Source organism: Tinamus guttatus, unplaced genomic scaffold (genome assembly GCF_059628265.1).
Source record: "Tinamus guttatus ecotype Peru unplaced genomic scaffold, ASM5962826v1 Tinamus_guttatus_pri_ptg000676l, whole genome shotgun sequence".
Lineage (NCBI taxonomy): Eukaryota > Metazoa > Chordata > Aves > Tinamiformes > Tinamidae > Tinamus > Tinamus guttatus.
The window spans coordinates 2,169,681-2,194,279 of record NW_028289210.1 but is presented as its reverse complement, the minus strand read 5'-3'; the positions used below and the strand labels follow the sequence as shown (position 1 = coordinate 2,194,279).

At 37.7% G+C, this 24,599-nt stretch overlaps 1 protein-coding gene across 1 annotated transcript in view; it reads right to left on the bottom strand.

Annotated features, from left to right (window-relative positions):
* Positions 1 to 3,734: 3,734 nt before the first annotated feature.
* The window catches only part of FSIP1 (fibrous sheath interacting protein 1), a 54,663-nt gene continuing 33,798 nt past the window's right edge, over positions 3,735 to 24,599 (bottom strand). Inside the window, exons 11-12 of the mRNA XM_088536585.1 lie at positions 8,856 to 9,473; positions 3,735 to 3,815 (exon numbers count right to left, since the gene is read on the bottom strand). Of these exons, the coding sequence (XP_088392711.1) occupies positions 3,735 to 3,815; positions 8,856 to 9,473 (699 nt within the window). The remainder of the gene's footprint in view (positions 3,816 to 8,855; positions 9,474 to 24,599) is intronic.

The window sequence follows — 24,599 nt, the reverse complement described above, 5'->3', positions numbered from 1 at the left end:
TGAGTACATAGCGTTTCAAGAGATCAACCACAACAGAGGCTGGTTCTGCCTCGCCTTGCAATCACCGGGGCAAAAATACCTTGTTTATTGTGAGGGTGACTGACTGCAAAGAGAACGCCGAGTCCTGTTCTGGCAGGATTTTTTTTGTTATTTTTCTGTCCCTAATATTCTGAAGACAATCCTCTACACCTTATATTATCCAAATGAGAACAGGTTGAAAAATAGCAAAAGGCTCCTGAGCTGCTTCACTTCACTGGCGTGGGGAGAGGCTGCTGCGCGGCTGCAGTGCCAGGGTAACCCTCTCCACCCCACGCAGGGCTGCTGCCCCAGCTCCTCTGCAGCGCTGCCTCCTACACTCTGCCTCCGAGGGCCACCACGGGGCACAACCGTGAAAAGCAGAGAGAGCTCCTGCCTGAAGAGGTATCTATCTCCACCATATTTGCAGCAAGTGTTAAATAATCTGGATTCAAAATGCCAGTCAGTTCTATGAACATATGTGCATGTGTACATACATATATGCATGTATTTATACATACAAAATCATAAGTTTAAAAAAGACAAGTCTCGGTACATGAAAAAGAATAGCACAGGTGCAATCCATCAAAGAGCAGCATCTGCCCAAGAGAAAGGAAGAATGCTACCCATGATTTGGCAGCAATATATGCAGTTCCTAATTGCCATTGATGTGGGTGAAGATACCCTTGGCAGTCCATTCCAGTGATCTTGTTTGAGCCCAAGCCAAACTTTCACACTAATTTATTATATCCATTTACACAGCATATATCAGCGTAGCATCTGAATTGGCGATGATACATGGCTTAGAGTAATAAAGGCAAGCCATCTGTCTTGTGTTAACCGATAGGTTAACTCCACGTGCTGTCCCTTGGAGACTGCAGTGGGACACAAGAAAGGGCTATAGATGAGGAAAGGAAAGCCCACACTTACCCAAACTGAAAACTTCCTGACTGAGCAGGAAGGACATGGAAAGCAGCCACACTCTACAAGAACTGCTAACTCCATACATGTAGTCCATGGGAAGTATCCTGTTCCCAGCTCCCTGCAGTCTCATCAGAGGGACACGTTAACACACCACCTACCACATGCTGCTTCTGGTGTCAAGGGCGCTAGGCCAGCCTTGGGGATAATTTAGCCTTTCAGCTTAATGGTACTGCAGAGAGAGAATCACAAGTGCAACGTTTTCTTATGATACTGTGTCCTTCTCAAAGCCCATGTAAATACAGTTGCTTAAGTTCTCATTCCAGTAAACCTATGTTCAACATGTATAGCTTAGCCTACAGAGACCTAACCTATTGAGATCAAGACTGAAATAACTGTCGCAAGGTCAGCATCTCAATGGCAATAATGCACATGACTATTGATATCACTATAATTTTATAACAAAGTCTGTAAACTAGTAATTGGTTGATTTTCAGCATAAATTCACCTTAGAAAGGATTGCTCAGATTTTATAGGAGAGAGAAGATTCCTAAAGCATCAGCAAGATCTTTCTTAGTCTTTACTCCAGATTCAGATGTATTCCAGATGTGTTTCTACAAGATTAAAAAAAAAAGTGATGGAAAAAATGTTCTAAATCCAGATTACCTGCCTGCAAATCGAGATCAAGTTCAATTACTTTGTCATTTCTCTGTGAGCATTCCAGTTTGCTTTAAAAAAAAAAGAAAAAATGAAAGGATACAGCAGATTCAACTACAAGCAGTGAACTATTTCACACAGACTTAAGTAATGACAGGGAGTCTTTTATTCCGACCAGTGCACCTGGATCCCAGCCAATCCCTCAATGAAACGTATAATTGGATAACTGTAGGTTATAGCTTTGGTAGCATTCAAGCGCTCACATTCTATTTAGAAAGGAAGCACTTTTCCTGACCTTTAAATCTAGCTTCAAATAAAAGAGCAATTATTTCTCAACAAATAAATCTGCTGAGGACATAAAAATTCACAGTTGCTATTTTCTGCTAGATTTTAAAAACCTTCTTAATTTAACAACTTCCCGAGTATCTGCCAACCCATCTTGTTTTCTGTGTCTGTCCTTAAAACTGCAACATTCTCAGAAGTGGTGCTCTTTGGGGCAGTTGCCACAGGAAACATTCTTTGAAATTTAAAGAACTTAAAAGATTTTGCACCTAAAAAGCGAAATAGATTTTATTTAAAGCTCCGACTAGAAAATCATTCAAAGAAGGGAAAGAAAAAGAATAACCACATTCTCATATTATTTTCTGAAATTTTACCTGAGAGGGTTTTTTTTTTGATAATGCAAAAATTCTGATCATTACTGAGATGACAGAAATTCAGCTGAAAATAAGCCTCTTGTGTACTCCTCCTGGGCGGGAAGGTGACTACATCCTTTCTAGCACATGAATCACTGACATTCTTTGTCATACTTCTAGATTAGACCTTGCTCCTTGATGGCCTGTTTTAGTAAAGCTTGTAAGAAAGCAACTATTTCCTCTCTGATCTCTGCAGTAAAAAATTTTTGCATGGTCTGTTCTTAATCTGTGCCCCGAGTGTACAGAGACTGTACAGGAGTCCTGCTGAGGGAATGAGAGGGAACACATGCGCTAGAGCCCCACAAAGCAGGTAAAACCAGAGTCTGTCCTTGAAAACTGATTTTCGATTGCAGATTTTTGCATGTCTTTTTCCTCTTTTCTTAATCATAAAGCCTTCTTTTTTTTTTTTTACCCCTGTTATAATTACTTTTAACTTAAACTTGAACATTGCATTTATAAGAATAAAATGCTGTATTAACCATAACTTCACCTCTTTTATCATCACTGTCTCTAGTAAACAGTTTTTTTAAACAGGAAATTTAGTCTGTCATTTCTCTTTTAAAATGGGGAAGAGTCTCCAATTGCTATAAATCTGCACAATTTACGCTGTAGATCTGCTCAGAATTTTTATGTATGGTATACTAAACTCAATACTGTATGGATTTTAAATATCATACCCAAATACACATTCTTTATACAGATTTATATACATATATATACATTTATATATATAAACACATACACACGCACATATACACACACAGAGTGCTCTGTTAATCGTATTATCCTAAAGTACTAAACAATTTATCAGCAGGTCATGAAAATGATTCAGATAATCACCCTTTTTTTTCCTATTCCAGAGGAAAACACTATGAGCTTTGTTATTTAAAAGGGCCAACAGAGCAGATCTGGAACTTGCCCGCTACAGGAAATCAGAGTCAGCAGCTGAGCCCTGGCCACCACCAACTCTAGCACTAGATTTATGTGGTAAAGAGCCTCAGCGGCGATGCCAAATGGTTTGGTTGTTTCTTGCACAGAAATTAGATGCACCAAAGTCTTAGATCTTCATGGGTATTTTCCTTTCACATGTAATATATTTTTAGTACAAAATAATTCACCCTGTGCTGTAACAGGGCACTGGGAAATAAGACAAGGAGCACAAGACAGTATAAAACTACACACAGATTTGTGTTTCCATGATATAAGACAAATCTCAAAGCCCAGGGGTAGCCTTAAAATCAGTCTAATTTGCTCTGCTATGTTGTGGGATGAACACAGCTAGAAAATGTAAAAAAGCTAGTGGACAGAATCTTTTGCAAAACAGCACTTACGCTGAACAAAGACCTTGATTTGCAAAATCTGTTTCCAAATCCTGCGTTAGGTTGCACATGAAAATTCATTTAAATATCCTAGTTCTCCCTGTTGCATCACTGCACAGGATACCAGTCACTCCATTGCTGTCCAGCTGGCAGTCTGGTTGGGAGCGAGCCCTAGGAGGGGGTTATTGTAGGTCACAACAGAGACACACTGCAAAAACAAACCAAAAACCCAACAACAACAGGAATTCTCCTTGGCTCAGCTTTCCTTTTCCCCTGCTACTGGGAATGTTTCAGCAAATCACTGTCTTTTGTCTCCCTTTCAGTGGACCTTATATCAAGAAATGTGTTTTGTCAAATAAAATTATTTTCTCCGGTTTTACTTAAAACTAAAAAAAAAAAAAAAAAACTCAGTATTTGAATTGGTCACCTGTTATGTCAGGCAAGAAATAAAAACCTCCCAAAGAATCTCTGAGTTAGCATAATGCAGAAGAAACCAAGCACAGATAAATAATTAGGTCAGTAATTTTCAACACAATCCCTGAGTTTGGGTATCCATCCTAGGAGTCTCTGGAGCAGCATTTTATGTGTGTCAAGTAGCAGTAATTTGCAGTGAAACAACTGGTGCACGGGGTACTCAGCACTTCCCAAGACTGGAAGGCAAGTAATGGACTTCTTTTTATTACTAGACTCCAAATCCAGTCATAAAGAGCTATATGCATATTTCAGAAATGCCAGATGAGAACAAAAAGAAAAAAAAAAAAAAAAGATTTCAGGAAGGTTTTAAGGCCTAGTCACTGTCAAAGCTCTCTGTCAAAGATGCTAAAAAAGTTTTTTTCATAACAGTCAAAGATTTAAGAAGACAACAAAAATATACAGAAAAGTAACAATGAATTATTACTTCTCCTTATATTGTAAATATTCCAAATTCTTGAAACAGAAAAGGTTTAGTTCACCAGCTATCCTAGCTCTTCAACACTATTTTTAAGAAGGAACCCATAAAGCTACATGTGTGCCAGGTGCAAACATTGTGGAAATACTGCAGTCAATGAACAACCCTGTATGATTATCATGATTATCACAGCAAATAACAAAGGGAAAAAAAAACCAAACTTGTCAGTATTGCTTTGATTATATTTATGATATAGAAGAGAAATTATGACATAGGCTTATAATGTTGAACGACCATAAGAATTACATTTAATTGAGTAGATTCACAGAGCTCTGTGCAATCTGCTTACACTAATCTTTTCTCACGGGGCCGTGGGACAGTGCAGAAAGTCCAGCATTCGTTCCTGTTTCTTGTCGTTGTTGCAAAACAACATTTCTAAAAGCAAAACAGTTGTTTCTAAAAAGAAACAACAACAACAAAACAACATTCTCTAAAAATATTAGAAAAAATAAACAAAAATAGCAATAGATATGACAAAATTAATGTCCCTTCGACACTTTTTAGTGAAAAATTCAGATACCCTATGCCATAATCCATGACTTTACATTATATCCATACATCTCTTCTGTTCGAATGTTAAATAGCTACTGTGGTATCTGAGAAATAATTTGTCTTTTTAACTTATGTCAAAAGAGAGCTTTTATACGGAGAAATCTATCAAGATATCTTTGTTACAATATCTCCTCCCCTAAATTTTCAGAGAATCTTATTTTTTAATAATTTCTTCTTATTCTCACACTACAGGGCATACAATGAAAAACTGAAAAACAATTCAACAAGTATGCAGAATATTCAAGAGAAATGTTAGGTAAAGGGCACAAAAACAAAAAGAAGTAGGGGACCAAATGGTACTGCAGGATCCCAGAGCAGAGGAGACTGGTTCAGATGCAGCAAGGGGCTTGGAGAAGTGTTTTGCTTTAGGCAAACCAGTGTGTATCCAGGGATTGCCCTGAGCTGGGCCGACCGCTCCACGGTGCAACCAGCCGCCGGCTCCAGCACACTCTCCTGGGATCACCGAGCTCTCCAGCTGGGGCTAATTTCATGAAAATCATACATTTTACGTAAGGTAAAACAAATAAAACCGTTACATACATACAACACATTCATGCTAATAAAACCTCATCAATAAAAATGAAACTTTACAAGTTTTAGATTTTTGATAAATAAAGACATGCATGTGAATATCTGCGTGTAGCTAAACAGCTACACATACACATGCATATGTTTATTTATTAGACAGAATACTCCCAGGAAATTTAATGATACAAGAGTTTTTATTTTGTGTATCAACTGCATCTATATATAATAATATATATTTTTTTCTTTTTAGAATAAATTATATAATGGAAAAATTTGCCATAAGGATAATTAATTGCTTTCAGTGTGTCTGAGGTGATACTTATCAGTGTAATGCCATTGCTGTAGACTTAACTGCAGTTTTAGCAAAAGAGCTGTGCAAAGCAGCATGTAATCACTCCCAAACTTCCATGTTCAGCTCATCTGTAGGAAAGAAAGAGTCATACACTGAATTGCTGAAAGCATATTGCTGTTTGAAAGTAATAGGAGAAAAGCAACAACAGATTGCGATAATCACCCGCTTAAAACTTAGTAGAGCAAAAAAATCGAAAAAAAAATTAAAAAGGCTGGAAACAATTAGCAATTGGCTCATGCAGCTGCAAAATGACTTTTTGATATATGTATTTGGGTAAGCCTGGATAAGTTATCTCAGTAAACATCATGTATTTGCATATATATGGCCCTGGTACAAATTATTATTTTTGTTCAGAGAAACAGGAATCATTTATCTCTGCAGGCACATAAAGTTTGCTTAATATATATATAGAATTTGTGATTAAAATTTACATGCATTTTTAGTTACATTAATAATGTTTTCCTTAAGATATATGCATGCATTTTAAGCTATTACAGTAAAACTATATTACAGGCTACACTACTATAGTAACTGAAAGAAGAAATTCTGCTAACTCAGATCTATACAAATACCATTTTTGCTAACACAGAGTTGCATTGCACAAAGTGTAAACCAGATGTAGCAAGGTATAAAATCAAGCTATATATTAATTTAAATGTACTTAAATAATAAGTATTTAATTAAGTAATTATTTAAATGGTATTTTTAGACATATGTTTTAGTTTATTAGTAAACCTTAACTGAATCCTATAAATTAATTACTTTAAAATAAAAATTAGTGACAAATATTCTGCAATTATCCATAATGTAGTAAGTTAAAACTCAAAATTTTGCATTTCTTTTTATTTCGCCTTATGTAAAAGTGACATCTGTGAAGAATTTTCCTTGTACTTTTTTTTTTTTAAGTAAAAAAGAAGCTATTTAGAGAGTTCAAAAAACTCAAGGCACTTCCAAAATATATATATATATTTGGGGTAGCTAAATGACTGCTAAATCAAGATGTACAATTAACTGTACGGATTTGAGGTCTATACGGTTGAACATTACTCCACTGCTGCTGAAGTAATCAAAACACCACACTGTATTGCCCTGTCTCAATGCATGGTTATGACTCAAAAGACCTTTAGATTAGCTGATAAACATAACACTAGTCACTTTACAGGCTCTTAAAATCTTTACCATGAGATACGTGAAAACGCAGGTATGGATGTACAGAAAATTGCTTAACAGCAGTGTGGTTGGTTGCAATTTCCTTTTCTCTCTTGTGCAATAAAATTACCACATATCAACTCCCTCTACCCCAACAGGTCCCAACAGTTACCCAAGCAGGTCACACCACAGGTTACAGGGCATGTTCGGCTTCAACTAATGCACCCCACCTTAAAATACACCAGTAGGGAGAGAAAAAAACCCAGGTTGGCAGAAGGTGGCTCTGACAGAACCACTTCTGTTCAAACTAGGTGAAAGAGAACTTGAGATGATGTTAAGGGCACATGTTAAAGTTCAGTTTTCCTCCCCGTTGTGCTCAGGAAGCCAGAGGGATAAGGAACAGGTAGCATTTTATTGCTGCAGTAGGTCCTGCTGCCCCGGCAGATGCCAGCTCCGCCACGGCGCCAGGCCTCTCATCTGCGCAGGGCGCTTCTGGCACGAGCACCCATGCGAAGAGCGGGACTCTCATGTAAATCTAGCTGATAACCAACCTATGGCCCCAAACTGCCTTTCTGCAGGTTTGCACTCTGACTACAGCCTCAATTTGGACAAATATTATGACTAGCAGGTAAGCTTGGGAACCAGGCTTGCCTGCCATGCTAGTGCCTTCCTGCCTTCTCACAGGCTGGGTCACCTTGAAAACAGTCACCATCATTTCCTTCTCAGGAGAAAGGTTGAGTATGAGCAGTGCAAGGAGCAGCAGAGATCTGAACAGTGGACTTCTAATGCAGTAGAGAGACATTAAGATGCTCTTCTAAAATACCAGTGAGTGTGCAGAAATTTGGGGGAGGCTACCTGTATTCAGGGGTGTTTCTCCAAATTCGGGGGAGGCTACCTGTATAACACAAGATCTTGACAAACTGAAAAAGAGATTCATTCCTATTACAATTAAACTATAGCACTCTAATTGTAAATCTCTTCATTCTGTCGCCATTTTTATGAAAGAAATTAAAGATGCAGAAGCACTTGCTAAAGTCTGGGTTATTTAAACAGTTTGTTTTCCAGAAAGAGAAGTGGCTAAAAATGTAAATGAAGATCTATTAACAAAATTACTATATAATTACATTTAATAAAAGATATTAAAGAATAGAGACATATCCAAAACTTGTTATAGCATCAAACAGGCTGAACTTATTTTTTCACTAGATAAAGTCTACTTCTCCTTTACTGAATGAAAAATAATTTACAGAAATTTTGCAATATTTAATCATTTTGGTATCAAGTTTGAAATCCCTGAAAACAATCTATAATTTTGCAATACAGCTACATTATGTTTGTTTCTATACTATGGAGTTTACCCCCTTGAAAACATTCAAGAAATGTTGGATTTCTGTGTGAATTGTCATTCCAACTATCAGGACCATTTGTTCTCTGCAAAGGAAAAAACATAATTTTCTGTTATCAAAAAGATATTCCATATGTGTAGTCAACAGGCTTTTCCAGCTCCCAGAACTAATCACCATCAATATTTTGTTTCATAATGGTTCTAGTCTCACAGCCAATTATGTCAAGGCAGGGATTTTGATAAACATAGTGTTATTTTGTGCATATTGTTTCTGGCTTTATATATATATATATATATATATATACATATATACATGTATATAAGAAAGTACATGCTTGCCCTGTGATAGTAACGAGCATGTCTTAGCGCATACCTTTGGCGAGCGCCTGTGTGGTTTTTCACTGCCATCAGCAGCCCACGCCGCGGTGCTGCTCAGCGTCTCACCTCCCTGGCTTTGCAGTGGTATGCTGAGAATGTCGGCCTCGCGGGCCGCCTCTTTGTTAGCGCCGATGCAACATAATGGCTCGCCCAAGAAAGCAGGTTTCTTCAGCTTTGTTGTGCTGAGCACTCTTGACATAAAGTAACCTTCAGTAACACTCTCATGTCCCGTCTTTGGTAAACCTTCTAGGTCATCAGGTTCCTCTGTTTGGGCCAGTGAATCCTTTGATAAAGGACTATCAACCAATGCTTTGCTAAGATAGTAGCCAGGGATTTCAATCTCTGCATTTGTGCATAAGCTTTTGTCTTCAAGTTCAGCCTTTTCCTGGGCTCTTAACATCCCTACAATATGGTCTTCAACTAACATTTTGGAAAGAGTAGATGGGGAGTGAAGAGTGGAATCTTGACTTGTGTAACAAGGCGGACTTAATCCACGAGAAAGAAATTCCTGAGATTTTGGCATGGCAACGTTGCTCATTGTTCTCAGGGACGGCACACATTCTTCCAGAAGGGTCTTAAGCTGCTCTTCAGAGAGGCTCATTTGTTCGTCAGTCTGAAAAAAATAGGGCAAGAATTTCTTTCTGTCAAAATATAATTAATGAAAAGTAGCACCATAAAATACTTTGAGAGAGAGAACAGCACTGGCAGAACTCTTAAACTGTTATCAGTGGGTTTGATTTCAAGCTGAATTTAAGCATCAGATGGATAATTCTACCATTTCTGCAACATCTCCACTGGGTTCTAGGTAGGTTATACACACTGAGAGGTCAGAAAGAAGCCTCTCCCTTAGAATTTCCCACAAGATATCCTGATGTTTTAATTATCCAAGGACATATTTTCTCATGTATGGATATGTTGTGTAAACACGCACACATGCGCTTTGGGATCTTAGTTTCTTAAACCCAACTTGAACATTGCTAGAAGACTTTAAGCCAGGAGGGCGATACAACTAGGGTCAGGAGTGGATCTGGACAGCACCAGCAACCAGCACACAGAGGTTGTCATGCCTTGCTCAGGCACCTCTAGCTGCGCTCGCAGAATGTCACACCGCTGCTCCCAGCCCTGGACCCACGGCACATCCGCTACCCTCCACGGGCCCGTGGCACAGAGCGCGCCCCACGGCGCGGCACCGAAGAAACCCCCGCCCTCTGCGCTACAATCCTACCGCTCACGAGAGCGGCTGTTGCTCAGATAGATGTCGGCTCCCTCCTTTCAGTCACTCTCTTATTCAGACAATAGCAAATGCTAATCATTTTTTGGAGGATTCCTGGACATTTCTTAAAAGCTGATATTAAAGACAATGACTAACATTACCAACTAATGTCAAAAAAAAAAAAAAAACAGAAAAGGGCATTTTCCTTAGAATGAGTTTGCAAAGAGAAGTTAGTCTTTACAATCCTTAATGTTTCTTAGTACTCCCTAACAATTTATACAATTTAAAACTGTCAATGACAAAAATACCAGACATATTTTGGATGTATAATTTGCTCACAAAATGTGAATTATAAAGATACAGTTGTATCTTTATAAATAATATATATATATATATATATATATATAAAATAAATACTATAGATAGCATGCAACATTTACTGAAAAGGTATCAAATATTTGCCTTTCTAAAAAAATTAAAACTTTGGTTCTGCCCAGGCTTCAGTGGAGTAGGTGACAATTTGATGAATCCCTAAGCTTGCAGGGATTTTTATCACATAATGATTTTATTCATTGCATGATGACTATCTACATTAGGGTGGGACATAGATGCAGTATTAAAGGAAATATCAACATCAATTCCATGATTTCATTTTTTCCTTATAGAACTACAGAAGAGATATGATGCTGTTTGATGTATATGACTTGAGGAGACTGTAGCCTGAGCAGCCCAGAGTGTATGAATTACATCTGAAAACTATTCATATTAATGAAGGGGGAAATTCTTCAGTCAGGAAGAAACTATTTTTCCATTGTTAGACTTGCTCTGGGTATTAAAAATTATAAACTGACACTACAAAATGAATTAGATAGACATTCAAGGTCACTTTCAAGTCACCATTCTGTATTTAAATGTTCACACATCAATGGTAATTAACAGCAACTATTACATCCCAATTACTTTATAGCATAGGCATTATTTGATAAACTTAAACTGAGATATACTGATGCATTCAGCTTTTTTTAATTGTTCTCCGCCTGCACATGAGTATCATTCCCAACGACACTCTAAGTTCCCTTGCAAAGACTACAACAGAAGATAATTGTGCTAAAGACACTGAGATGTTTATTGCTTTTAAACAAGCACTAGTCCTTAGCAGACTCTGATGGTGCATAGGGGCCCTCATTTAGATTAACAAAAAATACGGTAACTAGACAGACTCAACTAATCTTGACATCAATGTATGTAATTTTGATGCTATAACTAAATTTCCAAACTTGCCCTCTAAGCCTAATCTATTAGCCCATGCTGAATCACTTACATTTCTTCCTGTAGTGTTTTACCTTGCAGAGTCACAAGTGTTTGCAAGTGCCTGCTGTTAGAACATGCTCACTGGAAGAAGCCAACTATATTAACCCAGGTGGAGCACCACAGCAATACAGGAACACTCCTTCTGAGAGCACAGCTACAGCTAGGGTAAGTATATTCACAGAGCAGAATATTATGCTATGTAACCACAACTATATGTATACCAGAGAGGATTCTCACATGTGGAAAACCACATATAGTGTTCCACATGTTTTTTGAGAGTCTGGTTCCATACTTACATGTCTTAAAGCTCTTAGCCAAGACCAAATGGAGTTAATTTTATGTTAATGACAGGACAATTCACTGATTAGCAAAAGGAATTCAGCATCTGGTGTGAATGAACAAGTAAAAAATGAGCGCACTGAGGAAGATCATCTTGTCCTGCCTATCTTTTCCCCCTGTATTCCTTTTTCCCACCACCTAAACTGCAATATGCTTTTCCACCTCCATGTTTCCTTTTTCCTTTTCTGAGGAAAGTCATAGGGCTGGTATTGCCAATTAACTCCTAGGTGCAGAGGCTAATTACTTTGATTATTGCCAGGGAGCCAGGTGGGGAGACTTAGGGCCTAAGGTCAACAGGGAGGGGAATGACTGTAACAGCCATAGAGTTTGAATGTGTCTGGCAACCTGTAGGCACATCTTCTTCCCCAGTGCCAGGCCTGCAGACAAAGCAGGTGAGGTAAAATACTGTTTATTTTCGTACCATCTTTGTCTCTTCCTTCTTTTGGATCATTTATAAGACGTGCTTGCAATGAAGTATGGAGAAAGGATTTAACATACCTCTCAAGCAAAATTAGGTTTTAATATAACAAGGGCTTACTGTTTGCCATTATCCTGTGCCAAAGTCATTTTAGAGTTAAGGAAAAACATGCAGAAGAAAACATATCTCTTAAATGTCCCTGAGTCATCCATTGGTAACCAGGAGCAAGAAACTTATATTGACATGAAAGCAGACAGACTGTTGTTGAAATCGGGAAACCGAGTTCAGGGAAACATGCAACTCCTAAGCAAAATAAAGGACAAGCAGCTCACACCAAAATCAGCTGTGCATTTGCAACCAAAACAGCGTTAAAACACCTGGGGTCCCATAATACAGTAATTGTGTTAAGAGTTTCCAAAGTAAACATTCATACACAATTGCCCCAAATAATTTCTCATAGTTAGTTAATAGTTGAAAGCAAAACTTGGAATCAACAGTAATGGTTTACAATGACACTAGATTCTACTTCTGAGCTTTCATTGTCCTCGCTGCAAATAATTTACAACTTCTATGCAGAAAAAAAAAGTCCTTAAGGATACATCTTTAAAGCCACAGGACATAAAATTAACGTAGTAGAAATGCAGAAACAGCCTTCTAGACAAAGGAAAATGAGCCATTAGGTCTGGTTCCCATTAGAAATTGGAAAACCTTTTAATAGTTTTGGCTAATTTTTAATAGGAGGCTGATTCTTATTCCTTTCCAAGGTTTTTTTTTTTTTTACTGTTAACGATCCAAAAAATGAATTCCTAGCCATTCCTAGCCAGGAAATTAGGAGTCTGCTAATGACCTTTTCTGTTTATCTGTGGCTAGTTTTTCATACACTTGTGGCCCTTCTCCGCCTTAAGGTTTCTTGTTCTCTGCTGAATTCCTCTGTGACATGTGTCTATAGAAAAAAATCTTACTGCATGGGGTAGGAATGCAAACTTGCACTTAGCTACGGACAGACCTGCTGTGACTCTGGGCTTGCAAGTTCAAAGCTTTAGGATTGTTTTCTATTCTCACACAGGAACCAAAACCAGATAAAAACATGTAGAGAAAGCTAATAATTCAGGATAATTATTGGCAATTCTAGTAAATGATGATAAAATGGCACATTGTAAATGAAGAAACACTAGAAAGCCAGGACTACTTAAGGACTCATGAAGCAGAGAGAAAATTTTATTTTGATTATATTTCTACATACATTTTTAGATTTATATTTTTCTGCTGAAAGTATTACAATGAACAGTTTTATGGTGCTTTATTTGCTTGAAATAATTCATTTCAATGCTTTAAAGTTAGCTTAGTTACAGCCCTGCATTTCAGTAAAAATCTAATAATCAGTTCCCATGTAGCTGCTTTTCTTCCTGGTAAAATGCTCCATTTCAGAAGTTCCTGAATCTCTTGAAATAACACCCTAGCTTTGGACATACCGTCACGGCAAGGTTTTTTGGCAAGTCTTCGTTATTCCTGACTGGCCAACAGTTGCTAGAAGTGCCTTGCAGCTCCGCGATACTGCGAGCGGCGCAGCTCAGCGTGCCCCGCGGCCTGCAAGGCCTCCCCTGCGCACAGCCAGGCCCCAGCCCTCACCTGTGAGCAGTCCTCGTGGTGCCGCTACGTGCTGCCTACAAAGCCACAGATGTCCTGTCATGCCAAAAAGCTTCTTGCAGGTTTCAAAACCATTAGAACAAAGTTCTTTTGCATTAGGAAATTCATTCGTGGTACCCATAACTGGTTAGCTAGCTAAGTTACATTATGGGGATATGATGGCCTTATGAGAGCCATGCAATCAATTCCACAAAGAAATTCCTAAGTGCCCAGCATGTTATGCTAGGATTTCAGTGCTTGCTTCTTTGCGTTTAAAGACATGGTGAGATGATTTCCTCTGCAAGGCTAATTTCAGAAGTTGACAAGAGAAACTGTAACTAGAACAGCTCATGAAGATGCCTTCATAGTGAAGTTGCTTCTGGAGAGGACAGCAACTTGTGTGTATTGCATGACATTAAAGACAAAGAGCTGAATAAAGGATACAGAAATTAAGAGCTTCTTGTGCTGCACTCATGATTCACCATCTGGTGGTATTGTGCTCAGTTCAGTTTGGGTGGGTTTGGGGAAATCTGTATTGTTTCAGGAAATAATTCTTTACAAAGGCAGAAACAGGATTCCCGAGCCACACGAGAAAATCTTTTGCTTACGCTCCATCTGCCAGCCTGCCTCCTGTTAGCTACATTTTCCCTTCTCTATTTTTTTCCACTATTTGTATATGGAAAAATGAAAAGGTCTGATCATCAGTTTTCTGTAGCTGCTACTATTCGATGAGAAGCAGAAGGGACAAAAGTTTCTAGGCAAGGAACATGAGAAAACCAAGAAAATAATGAGAGAGGGTATTGGTGAGCATCTGGTAACATCACTGACTGAAAGGAAAATTAAGCTTGTGATGCCAGGAGCCATCACAACCACAACATCAGAACCATCGCGAGGCTCAGGGAATCATTTTCCAGAATTTTGTGCATACTCTGGGGGCAGAAGACTGCACTTGGCTGAGGTCACACCCTGCTGACCCTAGAAGGTGGCCAGTGGTTAAAGTAGTAGAAAAAAATAGAAAATTAAAATACATTGTTTTTTTCTCTCATTTGATAACATCAACACTAAACTGCATTTCTCAGAGCTCTAGAGTTTTTGCATGGTGTTGCACTGGGATATAATGTAGGGCATGGGATATAATGAGGATGTTCATCATGTCATGATGCCGTTGAATTTGAGAAACTAAACAGAAGCAGGAAGAACAAGGAACTAGCTTTCATCTCCCAGTGCTGAAATAAAACAAAAGAAAATAGAGGCCTAGTATTCTAAAATCTTGGAAACTCTTGAAGTCATCTATAGATAATATTCCCTGTTATCAGAAAATCAGTTAAGTTTTAAATGGGGCTATTTTTTTCTGAAAACACTTTAAAAACATAATGAAGCTCTAAATGTTTCCCAATCTCCTCTAACTACAATCAATGTTTGTAGCATTCTGGTATCTCTTGCCCTAAAATGTATATCTTCGCTTTGATTGTATGGCATATTTGACTGGTGTATATCCTATATAGCTAAAGGATGTTGTTAGATAAGTTTCACTGCTTTCAAAATGCTGCTATCTTGCTACTGAATTAAACTCTGACTTTATATCCAAAAGAGGTAGGGCAGAAATTTTTAGCAAAAAATCTACAAAGCAAGAAATTTTGCTTGTTAAGAACTAAGAGACACATATTAAATATGTAATTAAGTCTACATTTTCTTGGATAGGGAAGAGAGGGAATTAGTGTAGCTGACATTTGTAAATCAACAAAAACTAATAGTCACTGAATGGCAAGAATCAACTATTTTTCCCCATGAAAATAATTAACAAGTTAAGTATAGAAGGAAAGTCATAATTAAAAAAATGATTTGAGAACTAAACTATGGTAAAAATCTCTAATTTATGATATAAAGTGATACCACACTTGGAATTTAAAGTCAATCCACTCCAAGGATATCAACAGAAGAGAATTCAACTCTAATTTAAGACCAGTTCAATATTTTACTCATCTAAGCTGCTCTGTTTGTAGATAAAAAAAAAAAAACAACTGCATTATACATGCATCACTATGCACATTTTCTCTCATTTCTAAAATCTTGTTAAATCAATTTTTAGCCATTTTCTGGAACGTGTGACTCCACATATCATCACTTGTTGTTCTTAGGTTATAGAAACAAACAATTCTTGCTTGCATACACTGTACGTATGTGCAAAAACATGAGAAATTCCTGAGCTGGTATTTATGATCTATTATACTGAATATGACTTTCATTTTCTGGCCTCTGCAGAAGACACAGGATTTCTGCAAGTAATTACGTTATTTAACATTCAGAAAGAGTTTTTAAACATGCCATTTTGTGTTTTTAATTGTTTGCTATTAAGTATCTAACAGATTTTGTTTCATACAACTATCTTCCTTGACTATTACTAAGTTATGGCTTTAATTTTCAGCAAAGCCAACAGAGTTGACAAAAATGCCTTGATGTGGTTGCAGCTGTTTTCTGTTAACAAAAAAATAAACCCACATTTATTTTACTTTTTTTTTTTTCTCTCTCTCTCTCATTTTGGCTTTTATTTTCCAAGAAGTAGATACAGTGTAACGTGATGGGGCCATAATACCCTATATGTTTTAAAGCTTTGTAACTAAGCATCCCGAGAGCTTACAAACTGTCATGAGTCCAATACAATCTATAATTTATTGGACAAATAGGAAATATAAATAAGAATAAACTGAGGAAATGCAGATTTGTTTCTCCATCATATGAAACAGTGATTGCAAGTGTTGAAACACCAATAAAAGTAACATGTCCCTCCAATAAGAAGAAAAACAGAAAAACCACAAGCACATGATCGATATGACCCATGTTCTTAAGGGGCCAAAAGGCCCCCAAAACAGCAACTCACCCAATGCAAGCCAAGAAGATTCAGAGAAATCAGCAATTGCCAGAAGCTGAGAAGAAATGACAAACTAATAGTCTGTGTGTTAAGCAGGACAGACCATATTGCCCGACTTGCTCCAAGGACGTCTTTCTAAGTGATTCTTATTTATTGGCCCCATTCCTCAAGAGCAGCAGGTACCTCTGAATACTAAATTCTTTCAGACAACACGTACGACTGTACACTGTGTGTCTGAACAGTAATATATTCTGAGGGCAGAAACATTCTTTCCTAATAGGTGAAGTGAAAGTTCTGCTATATCGGGAGTAACAGGATACAGAAAAAAAGATATTTTCTATTGTGAAGACATTCAATTAGCCAGGTTAAGAAAAAAAATACAGATTCTTCTGTAAATGTAGCCTTCTTTCTAAGTAGTTTTCTTAGTAACAGAATTGTAACAACACATACTTCTAAATAACAAGATCTGTAAGATGCCACACTGCCTTAGCTTTCGTTACCCTGTAGTTGAAGATAAAATTAATTAAAAAAATGCTGTACGGGTAAATGCAGTCATATAAAGACTGAGTTCACACACACCTCCAAAAATACCAGGTCTAATGCATTTGAAACTATGGATTTTGCTTGTTTGATTTTTTTTTTTGTGAAATTACAGCACAGTAACTTTAATGGTACAAAAAAATATAAAATTTGTAGGGAAAAGAAAGGAAAATGGTAATATTTGCAATTATGTGAACTGAAAATATGGAATCTTAGTTCACAGTGGCAAGACTGATAAATTCTTTAAAAAGAGAAAGAAAACAAATGCTCATCTACCACTCATTAAATATTTCTGACCTTTCAATTCACAAGAGGATTCATACTCACTCACCATCTTTAAAAGCTGTGAAATTGTCATTGCTTTTTTTGTATATGAGTATAGATAAATGAGCAAGGGTGCGGGTGGTTTCACCACATCTGAGTGTCTCTTCATGATAGGTCAGAGCAAGAAATGAGAAAGCTCTGGGGGCTTTGTGTGTCTGGCAGAGCTGGTTGCCACATGGCAAGTGCAAAGGCTCCACTGGGAATGTCAGGTTACAGCTGTGCTAGTCAGTGTGGGCGTATATTCTATGGAGTACTGAAAACACATTTTTAAAGAAGAAGAAGAAAAAAGAAAAATATTCTAATTAATGGCAGGGTGTTTTAAAATGAGATACCTGGTTCCAGCTCTTCTTTTTGCATTCAAAAAGAAAGGTGGGGGGTTGCTTTTTGAAGAATGTGAACAGCACTGCCCCAGGGAAAACATTCTATTTGGAGTTGAAAATGTTTGCACCCATTCTAGTTTTTGTGGGGAAAAGTCCTTTCAATAAGTACAAGAACATGAATTTAACCTTGAAATATTAAAATACACATTACCAGAAAATCTACATTGACCAATGCAACAATGAAACAGCTAAGACTGTGATAAAACAAGTGCTTACCAACTAATACTACTTAGCGTTTGACAGTCATTCTCAAAAATATTAGAAATGAAAAACGATAGTATTAATCATTTTCTGTCTAACTAGGAAGGTCACCCTTCAGTAACACTGAGCTATTAAGCTAAACCGGAGCTTTGACTGCTTATTAAAATTCTTAGTTCTTCCTCAGGCTTGCATATCACACACAGCAAACACACAACAGGACCAGTGATACTGCTCCTGCCAGACTGATAAAACTCCTCTATTATGATACGTGAAGCCTGTGTATTTTATGGCCTTGCCAAACTAGAAGCAGGGCAGGTTTTACACACAGGTAGGAGAACCAAACTCCTTTGTTTTCTGTGGGGCAATGCCGCAATTCCTCACTGCTATCATTTGTATCATGCTAGTCCCTGTACTCAGAAGCAGAGGTCTTCCATATACTCAAAAGCATATAGTGGTTATATGTAATTATAAAGCAGCAGGAAGGTCTTTCCACAGTCAAATGAGAATAAGTTTCAGTAACTAAGCAAACGATGGGCCAACAGATAGACAATGCAGTGACGCAGCAGATGCGTTACCTTCCCTCTGCACACTCCTTCACTGGGAAACCCATGTCTGGTAAGTGAGATCACTCTGTGTTTGCAACTGGAATTAAGGATGGCATCTGACAGGTGACAAAACCACTCTGGGCAGGTTCCTCTACTTACACCTCCTCCTCCAGAAGGACAGGAAAAGCCAAGTGGGAGAAGTACAGGACACCAGATCTCCTATAAAAGTTCAGTCTTAAACAGAAGCTTATATGCTTTTCTGCACCAGGGCCACAAATAATTAGGTTGTCTGTGTAGAAATACAAACAATTTATAAAAGAAAAGAGAAACTTGTAAGTTAACTAATACTCATTTGAGGTCAGGATAATTCCACTAATTTCTTTAGGCACAGAACAGGAAATAAAAGTCTAGTATTTTTCCTAGCAAAAGATACAAAAGCACCAAAAGTCTCATGTTTTTCAAAAGAAAGCTATGCAAATTCATCCTGCATCTGGGATACAGGTGACTCTAGTGGAACCAAGTCTGTCTTTTGCCCGTAAAGCCAAAGTTCACGTCACTCACAAGGTCTGAAAGATTCATTTACAAAAAGCCTGTGTGATCAAATTTCAAGGTCAATGCCTTACACACAAAGCCCAGTGCACCCCAGTTGCTTGGAACTCTTTCCTGCACACTGGAATTTTCTTTGCCCAGTTGCTTTTGTAAAAATAACAAGCAAAGTTCACAGCTGTGTTTCTGATGAGAATTAATGATGACATTGTTGGTTTTACAGAATTCTACACTCCTCTCATTTGCGTGGAATCACAGCTGCTGAAGCAGGAGGCAAGGACACAGTCAAGCATTTTGCACCTTCCAGGCACTTAGCAGAAAGCTGCTCATTCATTCTAACAGCTTAGAGAGTTCCTATTGAAAAACATTAAGAAAACAACAGATCATACTTTGTGAAATAAAACAATAAAAGCTTATGGCCAATGATAAATATTGAAGTTGTAACTTCTTTAACCAAGGCCACTCACCGCTAAATTCGATGTATTTCTTTGTGCAGAAAGTGTGAGGTGTAGCAGTGTAGCTTCTATCACATGTGATTAGGCATGTGCAATATAAGAACTAACATAATTGCTAAAACCAACGAGTTTTAATCAAGAAAGATGCTTTGTGGTTGAGTGACACAAGGATATCCCTGTTTAATTGGTAGATATTTGTAATATGAACATTTTACCCAAAAAATCACCAATGACAAGGAAGCTGTGATTTAATCCACATACGGAGGAGGAAGAGGGGAGTTAGTTTGTGAGGATGCATTTATACACACACCACATGCCTCATTCTAGTCATTTAATCGCATAGTCACAAAAACAGAAATATCGGGATGAAAACAAGACAAAATAAAATATTAAGAATAAATCAGAAAGTGAAGTGGAGGTGTATAATGCAAATTCCTATTCTGGAGCACTAAGTTACCAAATATATAGTCAATCATATAATAATAGCATCCCCAACCTTTGACTCTCAGACATGCAGAGAAAATCTGGATGACAGTGTCTCCCAAAACCACAAAATAGATCCATATGTTCATGAAAATGAATCATACGGAAAAACCCCTCTTTTAAAAATATCCAGGAATAATAACCAGACTGATGAAAGAATTTTAAACATTTACATAATGAGGACCTTAAGATATATTTTTCGCATTGCTCAGAAAATAATTGATGCTGAAAACTTTAAGAGATCGCTCACTTAAAAGTCATGGACATCGGCTCAGACACAGATACAACACATACAATGAGTTAAGAGCAGCAGCACAGCTTCTCCTCTCCACATGAAGCCTTTGACACGAGCAGTTACTGGTTTGAGGGCTCTCTAAGCAGGTGAACCTTTCGGATGTTGCACAGCCATTAGGGTCGGGTTCTTCACTAACCAACTGAACACACAGGGACACCCGGTAAGTTCCTGCTGTAAGAGGACAAGAAAGAAAACCCTACCGTGCTCCAAAGGTTACGGCTGGTTATAGATAACCATGCCTGTGTGTGGTTGGAGCACTGCTACAAAGGCACTGCCAGATTTTGGGACAGAGTCTCCTAACTAATCTAGCCAGGGAACTCATGATCCAGCTTACTCAGCCTCTTGTCTTCACATAAAAGTGAATTTGCTCCTGAATTATAAAAGTATTCATATAAAAAGTGACCATCTATGAATTAAAGAAACATAACCTGCTAAACTTCATTTACTACTAGGCATTCTATATACAGTTTCTACTATATATGAAATAAAGACAAATGCAGGGTACTGATAAGGCGTAAAGCAGGTTGATCCTTTGGTTTCTGGCTTCTTCACTGAAGTTTTTCTGTTCAGCAGTTTACTGTACTTCAGCTTATCTCAAAAATACAGCTGCTACTACTTGTGGGACAGAATGAGGGAGACAAAGTTTGACTAGACAGCTTGAGGGAAAAAAAAAAACTTCTGCCAATCATTTTGCAGTGCTTTTGTTCATAAAGTGCTTGAAAAATCAAGGTTATAGCACAATTTTTTAGAGTTTGAGAAAGGCAAACAAGAAAATCCAAACTGAAGAAAATTGTATTATACACTACTTCTGAAGGGAGAAATTAGAAACAACAGGACATTGCAATTAAGTGATACATTATTCAAACAATAAAACAATGCTTTAACCCAAACAATATAATAATGAGATCATTATAAAATAATGGAAAGATGAATAAATATTGAGGAATTGAGCTCAATCCAAAAGAGATGACATATTTCATAAAAATGTAGGGATGTTTAATTCAGCCTACTAGATTTATTACTGCCCTAATAAAATATTTCCTATAATTCAGAAACATACTCTCGTATACTCATTTTCTCATCACTTGCCTCGCACAAAGACAGTGAGCACAGGCACGCTGGGTACTGCCTATTCATCAGCACACACATCTTCTAATCTCTGCACATGCACTGATGCAGACATCTGATCTGCAGTGCAGCTCACTGAACCCCTTATTGTTATTTAATCCTGACTGCTATATATCGTACAAGTGCCAAATTCTCCACACAGGCCTACTGCACCGTACATGCCTCACACTGGAAAAGTCCAAAACTATAATGAAAATGTCAGCATTATTAAACATACTAAAACCATTCCTGAAGATGAATGCCAAAGCTAGCTTTCTGAATGTAATTAGTTTGCACATTTTACAATACTAACTAAACACAACATTGTAGCTTGAACATATGAACAATTTGGATGATAGAAAATACCATGAGGTAATACTGTGGTGTATTAATGTATCTCTTGCACTTACACATTTTGCTGGTCTTGTAATATAGCAAGGAGTTCGAGTAAAACTATTGACAATCTCCAGATGTGAGATCTTATACTGAGCCTTTCAAAAGCATCAAGCAACTCATAGCTTAAGGGAGATAAAGGGCAAAAGGTTTTACAACACTTCTTTGCCTTTATAATTTTGGCTTGTTCAATGGGTTGTTCACCTGTAAGATCCTTCAGAACCACTATAGTGGCCCACTTCAGCTTGACCCTCCTTATCTATCACTCCTGCTCCTCCACTCCCTTGACAACCCCCTACATCTAAGTATAAAAGGAATTCTAATAAAGCATGGCAATTGTACCACAGTCTTAGCCATGTATTAGCGCTTAGATACAGTATGATTTATTCAGCATAATTCCCACAGTTGTACACTGCTACTTAACACCCACCTATCTGTTCCTCCTGCAAACTCACCCCTCAGCAGTAACGAATTTGAGTAAACCTATCCACTCTACTTTCTGAACTGACTCCTAAGTTGCCATTTCTGCTTTCCTGTGGCCTCCTAGCATCTGTTATGCTCCTCATTGCTTTATGAGCAGACTGTGAATCACAAATCCAGAGTACTTTTGACAAAAACAAACTTGAATGAATTGGTACAGGGTTGGGGTCATTAGTGCTGATGTCTCTCATCAGCCATCGCTCTCACCATACAAGCAATACCTCACGTTAGGAATTCCAGAATAAAAGCAGTTTACCTGCACGACAAGCACCTTAGCCTGACAAGTCAGGCTGGAATCATCAGCTGCTATCACCTTTGGCTCCCTTGGGAATGCAGATCCTAGACCCCACAGTGTTGGTGAAACATGATTTTTCCTTCTCAAACACCGGGTTTTCTTCCTCACCAGCTGCCGGGACAACAGACCTGCTTGTGACCTGAGCAGGCAGTTAATCAGGAAAGGAATACGACCGGCCTTCTGACGAGTTCAGAATGGCAGGGGCCACCTACACCTGCTCCTACCACAGACCTTTCTAACTAGCCAGAATCTTTGCTCTTTGAATGTATTCTGTCAAAGAATATACTCATGGATATATCGTAACCTCTTATAACTCTCTCACTAATTAATAAGATTTCTGGAATGAGGGACTACTGCTATACAGAATTAATATTTTAACCAATATACCATTTTGTCATGTTCAAGAAGGCTTAAAATATGAAAAAAGTATGCCCTACCTTGACATTATCTGTCCTGATACTCCCATCATTTATTAGTAACGGGAGAGATGCTTGAGTGGTTGGAAATAGTGAATGGTTGAAATGATAGCGAACTACCCTGGAAGCTTTCTCCTGAAGCAAGGAACGATATCACAGATCTGAGGATATCATCATAGGTCATCATAGGCAACATACAAACTGTATGAGTTTGCACTCACGTAATACCATTTAACATAAACACAGCAGAAAAGAAACACATTTTTTCCATGATATAAATACAGCTTTGAGAAACTGTTTTGTGATGTAATGTTTTTGAAAAGATAGAAAACTTGAACGTGCTAAACAAGAACTGTACCTTGAATTGTATACATTATTACATGTCTTGTTATATAGATGGCTTTCCACTGCATACTATAACCAGGATCACATTCAGCTAAGAATTTGGACAAGAGAGATATAACTAACTCCTCGTTCATGATTTAGCTTTTTTTTTTTTTTTTTTTTTTTTTAAACCAGCAATGGATCTATGCCCTAAAAAGGTATACAGAGGGTCTGTACTATGACCAGCTTTATTTAGAAAAAGATATAAAATCAATGCCTTAATTGTGCTAGACAAGTCCCTTGGCACTTAAGTGCACAGGTTTTAGTTTTACCACCTTAACCAAATTTCAGTTTGAACAACAGTCTTTCTACTTACATTCTTTCCATAGTTTCCACTGAAAAAGATATTTGCCCTCATTTCCTGTACCAAAGCTGTTGCTGTACTTTGCTTTAACTCTGCTAACATCTGTGGAGGGTTAAGGGTTTGGGGGGGGTTTGCGCTCTCTCTCTTTTATTTAATTATTTTTCTTCTCTTTCTCCTTCCTAATGTGGTAAGGGACAGAAAAAAATATTTAAAGGTGCCAAGCATTAGTCCGAAACAAAAGGGAGGACAGTGCGGATTAGAAGTATTATTTTAAATTGGAAGGGGGAAGCCTTTGTACATCAACAAATATTAATAAACACATGAATTCACTAATGGAACTAAAGTCATTGTTATCCAACTTTCATTGCTAGAAGTGTTTTCACCTCTCATGCCCTATGCTGACAGCCACTTTTCACTTATTGTAACTACCAAGTTTGAGTCAAGATCAGATCAGCTAGGAGCAGACTACAATCAGAGCATACCCAATACTTTCAAACACATGAATAGACTTTTACTGTTATAAAGAACATCTGCACGGCATTGCAACATTCCTCAGCAGCCACTTATTGAGATAAACAGGCAGGCGTTCAGGCAAAGCCTTTTCTTTGCAAAGCACAAAGTACCATGTTAAAACTGACATCTCATAAGAACATCTCAATTTCAGCTATAGCAATTTAGAATAGGAAGAATTATTTCTGAGAGAAAGGTAACATTTACATGTGAATAACTACCAACTACCAGCAAATATATTGAAATGCATCAGTAAATTTCACTGCATGTAAACCTGCCCCCCAAATGAAAGAAATTTTGCCAAG